General features: G+C 40.1%; 1 protein-coding gene across 1 annotated transcript; it reads left to right on the top strand.

Moving 5' to 3' along the window:
- The first annotated feature begins 3,748 nt into the window (after nucleotides 1-3,748).
- On the top strand, nucleotides 3,749-9,976 carry lgals2a (lectin, galactoside-binding, soluble, 2a). Its single transcript, XM_042504964.1, has 4 exons — nucleotides 3,749-3,853; nucleotides 7,467-7,546; nucleotides 8,918-9,089; nucleotides 9,341-9,976. The coding sequence occupies exons 1-4, from the start codon at nucleotides 3,845-3,847 to the stop codon at nucleotides 9,485-9,487; spliced, it is 408 nt and encodes a 135-aa protein (XP_042360898.1). The 5' UTR covers nucleotides 3,749-3,844; the 3' UTR covers nucleotides 9,488-9,976.
- Nucleotides 9,977-10,410: the final 434 nt, after the last annotated feature.

Below are 10,410 nucleotides of genomic sequence, written 5' to 3'. Positions count from 1 at the left end.
AGGTGGGGTGAGCAATGCTGTCTGAAAATCCCACTTTTGACCTAAATATTTAGGCTTTATTAAGGACCAGGACCTGTTAACTGGATACAGCAGAGTACTGCTCACTGTTGAGCTGAATAAATCACTCTTTAGACTTTTTGTTAACCATAAATGAAGACAGAATAAAAAAATAAATACAGTCATGTATCATTTCATCTGAGAGATATGAAGAATATCCTCAACAGACAGCACCATGGGGTTACATATAACAGTAAAAAAGTAAAAACCTGACACACGTCACTGTGTAATAGCAGCTGTCTCTTGTTTTTGAAGGTCTGGACTTCCTTGTGAGTAATGAGGCCATCTCTCTGACAACAATCAACAATGACCCTCCAGAGTAAACATGCAGGAGTGTGGAAAGAGCAGATCGGGGGATGGCGGCTGGAGATACGGGCTTGTCAGGTATTTCACTGAGATGTGGAAGTGCTACTGTAAAAGAATCTGTTTGTTTTTTGTTTTTTTTTGCAACACGGCTATAGGGATGGCATTGTTGATCGACCAGTCGTAATGGCAGAGGAAGAACACAGATCTTTTACTAAATTAAAAAGAGCATTACCAGTGTGTGGAAATACTCTAGTAAAAGTCCCACACAGAACATTTTATTGAGATAAAAGTACAAATGTATGAGCATCAAAATGTATTTAAAGTATAGAAACTAAAAGTACTTACTTTATAGAATGTCCCAATTAAAATTTCTGCCTATTTTACTTCAGTATTTACTGTATCTACTCAGTGCATTAATCTCTCCCACCAAATTTGGGATCAGTTAGAGCTGAGCTCATATGAAATATATGGTTCAAGTGTATCATCTCACCTTCAGTGTGGCTTTGTTTTGCATTTCTCGTGTAAATGGGATTTGTAACAAGTAATCAGTTTCTTGCTTAATTTTAGGCCATTTCTTGTTGGGTTGCTCATTCCCCTCTTTACAAAGCTCACAAGCCAGTTAGCTCAGGTTTCAAAGGGTTAACCACTTCTGCAGTAAAATGTTTTTTATACAAGAATACATTTCATACGTAGGAGACCTGAGGAGAATATGAAAAACATCCAGATACAGGGTATCTTAAGGTTTTCATTGCCTTCCCACCAGCCTAAGGACTTAAAATGCTGTTAAGTGTTAATATCAGCCATCAGACAGGCCTCAAATTCATGTGGTGCTGCAGCTCCTCACTTTGACCACTGGGGGGGGCAGTTAACACTCATGTTGCATAAAAACACTCAAATTAAGAATCATCTCCGCCTATGGCATCAAAGCAGATGCTTTGTGTGTATTCTTCTTCTGTTCATGTGAGATATCTTTGTGTGATCAGATCTGCTGACTGTCTTAAGACTTGGTCTTGGGGCAAAAGAAGCATAAGATCTCTGTGCCACATGAACTTCTGATGCAACAACTACATCTCCTGGTGACAACTCATTTAATAAATCTTCCCAGATACATTGCGTACCTTCATAGTTCAACCATTAAATTAAGATGCTGGGCTACTGTTTCTGATGGGTATTGTGCTGAGAACCACATCTGTGTGTTTGTTGTGGTGTAGCTGAAGCTGTGGTGTGGACACCGCCAATTCCTCGGCCAGTTATAAACAACCGCACACTGTTTGTCAGCGAACGTTCAGAAAGAACAGCTGAACTGAGTTTCACAGATTTGCAAACTGGAGTATAATTGTGAGTGTGTGCTTGTTTTTCTGTGATATAAAAGCAGACGTGTTTTCAGTAATCAGCAGATACAGGTCAACCAAAGGCAACTGCAACCAAACACACTTGTGTAATCTGTGTATGTGTTTATGTACTTGCACTATAGTGAGGACCAAATATGCTTTTTACCAGCAGAGTGAGGACATTTTGGTTTACTTTGGTGTACTTCTTATTTCTTCAAAGGAATGTTTAAGGGCTAAGACTTGGTTTTAAGGTTCAGGTTAGGATTAGGCTTAGGTTAGGATTAGGGTAAGGGTCAGGCATTTAGTTGTGATGGTTGAGGTGAGGGTAAGGAGCTTAGGGAGTGCATCATGTCAGTAAGGGTCCTCTCAAAGGTAGAAGTACAGGGATTTGTGTGTGTGAGAGAGAGAGAGCGAGAGAGAGAGAGAGAGACCCCTTTTTTTTTTACAACAAACAACAAACCCCTGTGGGTTAGGGTACACAGATTAACCATTTTTACACAGAGATGGCACTATAAGGCTGTTCTTTATGCTGCCTTCCCATTTTACACAGCACCAAACAACAGTAGCATCATGCCACTCCAGTGTGTGATTTTAGATAACATGTCAGATTCACGGAAACAAGAGAGGCATTACATTTAACACAACAGCGTCCGCCTTTAGTGTGAGATATCAAATACATGTTGGCAGCTCTGTCTAAACAATAACATGGCATAACAATCATTTGCCATCCCTCTTTTATGGTAGATGATCTCGTCTTCTGCTCGGAGGGTTAGACGTTCCCAAACCTCATTGTTTTCCCTATTTGCAGACATTAACAGATGCTGTTATTCTTTTTTGACTTAGCCGCTAACAACCACTAACTGCTTAATACATAACATATCGTCAAAACGTCACACCTATCTTGTCCACGGTTCCATCCTGCCAGCTGTCCTCAGACTTGCTCTGTTATTTCCTCGGTTGCTAGCTTAACAGCTAGACAACTCTATCTCTCTATTCGGCAATATATCTTTTAAACCTTTTATACACATGTAAGCAGCATAAAGGCATGCTATTCCTGCCTTGAACAGGCAGTCAAAAGTGGCAAGAGAGAGAGAGGTATCTTTTTTCTCTTCTTTTTTTTTTACTGTAAACCTTTGAGGCTTAGGGTACATTCATAGTCTTTCTCTATCAAACTACCACCATACAACTCTCTAAAAGCTCCCCAATTTTTTTCCTCTGCACTTAAGTCAAAAATCTACAGTAAACACATTGTATTTTTCTAATAAAAGGTGAATGGTTCAATTATTCATCTTCAAAAAAGGGCCATGTATGCAGAACCATGCACACATTAAAATATAAAGGACATTATTAACCAAGACTGGTTGCATCCCAAGAGAAATCTAACCCAGGAACTTCCTCAGGTCAGTATCACCCCACCACACTAATGAGATAATAGTATAGAAAAAGAAAGAATATATATAATCCGTGACAGTTGCTTCTCGTGATTTTAATCTAAATTGCATTAAGTTGTATTACACTGTAGAGTGAGGCTTATATACTCATTGAGTCACAGCAGCTGTCAGCTGTGTGTCAGCCGATGAAAGTCTTGCCTATCGCTGGCTGTGAGTCAGAGAATCTGAGCATTTGACTCAGTTTCAACATTTCACTTTGCCCTCTTTTCGCCCTAACTGCAGTTCACTTACTCGGCAGACAGACTGATCTCAAATACTGCCACTTGATCTCACTGTAAGCTATATACAGTAAGTGCGCATTAAGGCTATTGGCTGTGCCAAATATTTAGTTGTCTCCCTGGCAACAAAAACATTTCTATTTTTGTCTGCGACTCAGGCCAGTGTCCCCTGTCACAGACAGACTCCACACCAGCAGGTTACAATGTAACAGCCTCATGTCAACAAATCACTAATTATCCTCACTTCACTAATGTCTGCGACCACTTGTTAAGCATTAAATTAGTTATTGACAGTCTGTAACAACACTTTGACTTCATTGGTTAGTTTTTTCTGGTGGCCTGATTGTATTCGTTGCTCAAAATGTCACTCAGGCTGCAGGAACCTCCCACATTGAATATATCCTGGCAGGGTGCAGCGAGGCGAGGCCCTGCAACACTCCCACTTCTTTTCGGCTGGACTTGACTGACTACATCTGCAAAGATGATGAAAGTAAGTACCATTTTTCCAACAATATTGTGCTCCTGTATTGCTTTTACTTAATGTATTTTGTGACGCAGGTGGACGAGTAGTGTCAGGTTACATTTTAAAATTGGCACTGACAGCTGGTTGAGTGTCAGCTCACTCTTCGAAATTCTGATGAGTCTGAACAGCAGAGTTTAACTAAACCAGCTCAAAAATGTAACTGTCTTTTGCTTGTAAGAGGTCTGGGTTTCTCAGATTGCCTTTTATGGTTAAAATATTCACCACAGAGCAAGCCTGCATGCACATTAATCAATAAAAGTTTTCTCAGCTGCAGCAGATGCATAAAAAATAACTCGGCTGTTTAGGTTATTACATTCTTCCTGCAGAAGCTTTATTAAATTGGAACAGAAACGGTTGTTAACATTTGTTCATTTCATTCATTCTCAGTCTCAATATCCAGAGCTAAATGCTGGCAGCATTGCATTCTGGTCTCTTTGGACTCATAAACGGAGTAGATTACAATGAAGGCCCTGTATCATTCTAGCTTTCTGTTGGCTACAGTTGTAAACTTGTGTTTGGAAAGGGCACAACGAAGTGGGGGTAGCGGGTTTAAATCACATTAAAGGATAAAATGAAATAATGTCATGATGTGGAGGCTGGAACAGATGCTGAATGTAATTCTTAAGTTTACCTCTTGGAGTGAACAAGTCAGCTGTGGTACATTGTGGAGGCCTTTTTCATGTATTTTTAGCATTGAATGTCACCTACATTGTAAAGGATCAATTTTGTATTGAAATGTAGAAATTCCAGCAAAATGACAGTTGTTTATAGTGGAGTAATTCATTAAAATAGTTTCTTCATGTATTTGTGATCAGTTGGTAGCCGGATTTTGTCACTCTGTCAGTGAGAAGTGTAATGAAATTGGCATCTCTTAGACAGTACAGTAGCCAGATTCCTTCAGACAGTGGTGTATGGCAGAGATGCAGAGTGACTGCCAGATCAGCCCAGCCCCACAAAGCTCAAGCCCCAGTGCCATGAGTTATTTGCACAATTTACATTTGGACTCTAACATGGAAAGAATGTCATACCCCTGTCATTCTATCCCATTACCCTCCCTTTCATTTCAAATTTGGGTGGGATTGGACTCCAGATGTATCCTACCAAGTTCTGCCAGAATCAACAAACCACCAGCAACATGGCACTATATGCATTTATTTCAGTCTAAGGACTATTTATAGAGACCATCAGGCGTACAAATTTACTAGAAGTCATCGGGGAAACTCTGCCATTCCACTCCAATTCCTGTGCAAGTTTGTCTGCCGGGCCATGTTAATCATTATGACCCTGAACTTTATCAGCTGAATAAATTGCCTTTAGTTATTTTTGGTGAGGAAGTCTGGCCTTTTGTTGACTGTGTGCAGGGGTGTAGCAACAAAATCTGGGCCCTGGGCATAAGGAGTCTCTGTGGGTCCCACCCTTTCTTTTCTTTCCCTTTTTTTTTTCAAGGAACCCTGACTTCCCTGTCTTGGGGAAAGACATGCCAGTTTACGTTGGTGCTCCAACAGATTAAGCACTTGCTCAGCTTTAGCTTCATTTAGAGATAAATCCTAGTGCAGGGGTGGACCAAGGGCTCATTTACACTCTGCGTTAGATACGTATACAGACACAGCTTATGGATATGGGTGAAACAGAGTGGGACCACCGGAGATTTTGAGGGCAGTGTTGTATAGTTCAAGTGAAATACAACCATAGGGGATGATAAGACATTTTTAAAATAGCTGAATGGAACAAATTGATAATATTGTGAAAAAATTCACAACATGTATTTTAAGACCTCAAAGACCATTACCATTTACAATGCTGCCCCTGAAAAGGTACATTATTTCTACTGAATCATTTGACTCCCGCCCTTTAGTGCCAACTATTGACTCTGTCTTTGCTAACCTAAAGGATGCATGGAAATATGATTGCAGTGACGTTTACAGCATTTGAAACAGACGTATCTATTTTCAAAGAAAGTATTAGAAAAAATTAGACCATTTTGTGCCTTTAAGGGGTGAGAGGAACCTCAGAGAGCTTCCACTATTTTTTAATAGAAAGTTCAGTCTTTCAGCTGATTTAATCAACCAATTTAATTAAGCTATGGCCCTAATTACTTTAAAAAAAAAAAAAAAAAGCAAATAAAACTACATTTTTCATTCCAGGCTTCTCAAGGACCCCGTTCCCACTGGGGTCTTTAATCAGTCCCACTTTTTCCTCCACTTCAACGCTCCTCACTTTATCCAACATTAAGATTAGCGAGGATTCTGTCTAACAGCTGCAGTGCATTAAAACTCACACATAAAAATTCTCGCTACTATCCCTTGAAAAGTTGGCACAGCTCAACCTCTGAAAACCACAGATAAAATGCAATTTGTTGTCAAATAAAAATCTTAAGTATTTTTGTATCTTTCAGGTCCAATTCTGTTGCTGGTTAAGATGAGTTTTAGGCACTGTGCAGTGGAGACAGAAGCTAAAAACAAGGGTGTAGACCTCTATATGAAGATCAGCATTTATAACAAGATTTTATACTATTACATCAAGGTCTGCATAAAACAATGAGTTGTGGGATGGGCTAATCAAAAGGTCTGAGTGACGTCAAAGGAAACCCAAGACAAGCTATAAAATCTGATTCAATCTGCCCTAATCCCATCAACACCCCAAAGACTGTATGCCCAGATGAGTAGCTCAAAGAACCACATACACACAGGGATCTGTTAATCATCATAAATGGTTTGTCCCAGTACAGAGTAGATGCCACAAAGCAGGACGGATAATAATACATTAAATTAAAAAAAAGTGCAAAGGATAAAAAAGATCATCTAAAAAAGACAATAAAAGCTTAATTTGTGTCTGATAATTTTCTGTTGACGTGTCACTTTATTTCTGACCAGAAGACACATAATTGCAAAATGCTGACAGCTTGTGTTTCAGGCTGCCCAGAATCACGTGTTTCCAATGTCTCATAAATTTCTACTTTGGGCCACATGTTTAACTATATGGTGAAAAATTGTAAACCCTCAAAAGGCTGCTATGTTTGTACTTGTTGTCGTTGGCGATAGTTAACAGTTCCCTAGATACATCATTTGACAAACTGACAGGATGTAAAACAACGGCAACTGTGTTTCACAGCCATATAATAGATTGCTCAAGAATAATTTCCTAATCGTGGCACAGCTCAGTATTCCCTTGCCACATGTACAGTAGCAACTGAACTGAGGATTGCCGCGCTCAGCCTTTTTTTCTCCATCTTGTACTTGACATCCAGTATTGCACTTAGGAAAATATTACTCAGTTCAACAGTCATCCCTTGTCGTTATTCAACATTTTTAGCCTCTGCCAAAATCTGCTTAGAGAAAAAAGGGCCTTGGCAATGATAGGACAGGAAAGAGCTGGAATCTTTGACCAGTCGGCCGATGGGAGTATAATTGAAAACACATGTTGGGTAATTTTAAAGGATGAAGTAAGGATTGGGGAGTTCTCTGAGGCTGCTCATGGTGCTGTTTCTTGTCTGGTGCTGCAATAATAATTGCATCTAGTAAAATCTCATTGTATTTCCACACAACAACGCACTGTATCCCACCTCTGTTTTTCTGCACAGGGTATGATCATTAAGAACATGTCCTTCAAGGTCGGGCAGCACATGACCATTGTTGGAGTCGCCAAGCCTGATGCTACAAAGTAGGTACTAATTACAGGTGTAAGAGAGGGTGACTTAGGCTAATTAAACATGTTTTTCTACAAGGGTGTAGGTGTTGTTTCAATACTGGGGGGACATATATGAAACTTTGAGCATCAAACTCTTAATTTCCTGCATTCTGGGGAATTTTTACACATCATTTTTTTTGCATTTTCTACATTTAGTTAGGGCAGAAATGTCTTTAAATTAATTAAAATAAATGTTCTATACAGTCATGTTTTTATATCGAAGGGACTGTATATAAGGATGGACGACACATATCCACTTATTTCCACTGTACACACATAAATCCAAAATATCCCGAATACAGCAGCTGCCATCATACGCAGGCAAAGATGTCATTTGGAGCCATATGGTACAGCCTCACTGTACTCAACCAATTCACACAAACTCACGTCCGCCTTGCCCCGCTGGTCACTTGTGGCTGCAGGTTGATTGGCTTTCTTGGTGTGATCAGTGAATCAGTTGCTCCTAATACACAAAATTAAACAAATGGAAGTAAATATCTGGTCACATATAGTGGACACACACCGTTAAAGTAGTAACACACCAAACTGACATCAGAGGACTAGCAGGGATGAAAGCCCCCTGCTGTATTGCCTCACGTCGCCGTGTCTTGACCAAAAAGTTAAGCAGGAACACACCAAACTGATGGCCAACAAGCACTTATGTTCTGCACCTGCATGAGAGGAGCTACCCCTCCATACCAGCAGCAGACAGTGGTCGCCTGTAACAGGCTTTCAAAAAAGGAAACAGGAAGACCGCCATGACCCTAGTTAGCCAGTTAGCACATTAACTCAATATTTACTGTGGTAACGAGGGCCACAGACGCAGAATTACCTAAAATGACAGAATCTCTCTTGGGGAAAAATGTATTTGATGTGACCCATCCAACAGTATTGTGGGGCGGCGTTTGTGACATATATTGCAGACTATAAACAGTCTTTAGTGAGGGGGTGTATATGTGCACATGCTCTAAATATTGAGGGGGACATGTCCCCTGGAACCCCCCCCCCCCCACATTTTCACCTATGATTTTCTGTGTTTGGCTCTTTTGTTTTCTGTAGTTATTTAGTTTTCCCAGTGGGATGCATTGACCAAACTCAACACGAGGGCCACTTTTTATAAACACACGAGGATGGAGGTGGAATCTATAATCACTTACAGACAGTGACTACCTATTAACTTCCCCTCAGTAATGTGGGGGTGATGAAACTAATGGTTAGCTGATGAAAAGAGCAGCTACATAACTGCCAAGGTTGTCTCAATATTTTGTGCACTTTGTGTCCCCTTGTCCATTTTAAATCGAAGCACTGGTATTAAAATGTAACAAATCTGCTGTTGCAACACAGTTTTGCAGTGAATATTGGCCCCAGCGAGGAGGAAATTACCATGCATTTCAACCCTCGTTTTAACGCCCATGGAGACGAGAATACGGTGGTCTGCAACTCCTACCAGGGAGGGAACTGGTGTGAGGAGCAGCGTGAGGGAGTCTTCCCTTTCCACCTGGGAGAGGAGTTCAAGGTATGTCCCATGCCTCTTTCTGCCTGTGAGTGACCTCTGTTGGAAAACTTGCATCACTGTGCCTCTGAGAACTTAAATCATTTGAGCACAAATTTGTGGACTTACAGAGATCTGTGACAGCTACATGAATTTTTCATCAGATAGACTATTTTTAGGTGCTTATAATGATATGGTACAGCATGCTTGAGCTTATATTAATGAAATTATGCTTCCTCTTTTTCTCTGTCTTTCACACACATCCTACCATCTAGATCGTCATTGAATTCACCCCTGCAGAGTTCATACTGAATTTATCAGATGGTTCTACAATCCACTTCCCCAACCGCATGGGTGCAGAGAAGTACTCTCACATCAGCTTCGATGGCGAGGCCCGCATCACAAGCATTGAGATCAAATAAACCTCCCAGGAAATGCAGTTTTTCTTTTTCAATTTGTCCAGCATAGCCCCAGCGTTTTATGTTCCTAAATACCATGTAGCAGTAGTGCCTTACATATTTTGTCTTATGCAAGAATTTAGCATGTTGACCGGTGCAGATACAAGCAAATACACACAAAAAGATGCATAAAGAACATACAAGTCATAATGGTCAGATGTGCAAACAGAAACAATGTACATTTTGTAACTGCATGTCCTTCCTGCACACTTGACAGAGCTGCTGACTGAAAGCAAACCAAACATGAAGTAGTCCCAAAGCTCATGTTATCTGACTGTTATTTGCTTTGCAGTTTGCAGTGTTTAGCTGAAAAGTGCCACAGAAAATGCGATCCATTGTTCTGGTGCCTTGAAATGCTGCATGCTCTCTAGTTTTTCCTACCAGACATTCCAGATATATAACTGAGTTAAATGCCTGCCTTTACAACATGTATTAAAGCACGTCCTTGATAAAGATGGACTTTGGTGAGTCATTAAACTTGTTTAACAAGCATTATCTTTCAAAAAGCCTTTCCTTGCCCAGCAAAAGTGCTCTATTGAAAAAAATCAAAAAATGTATTCTTCCTCTTTTCTGTAGCTCTATTTATCAGTCTAGAATGTTTTGGAGTGAGTTGCAGAGTGTTATATTAGTAATAGTTCCTACATTAAACTATTTACAACAGGAACTGGATCTTGGTTTCTGGAAGGAAACATAGCTTTTGGGTGCGATCTAGTTCCATTATATTGGAGAGAAGGCAGACATCTTTACAGCTGATATTTCCAACACTCTGCAACTCACACCAAAACGATCTAAGACTAATTAATAGTACCCCAAGTAAGAGGAAACATATGTATTTTGATTTTTGGGGGTTCACTTTTCCTTTAAGCTCATAGTAGTGAAACATGCAA

The sequence above is a fragment of the Plectropomus leopardus genome, chromosome 17 (genome assembly GCF_008729295.1).
Source record: "Plectropomus leopardus isolate mb chromosome 17, YSFRI_Pleo_2.0, whole genome shotgun sequence".
NCBI classification, from domain to species: Eukaryota; Metazoa; Chordata; class Actinopteri; order Perciformes; family Serranidae; genus Plectropomus; species Plectropomus leopardus.
The sequence above is the reverse complement of the archived record's forward strand: the minus strand, read 5'-3'. Positions and strand labels throughout refer to the sequence as shown.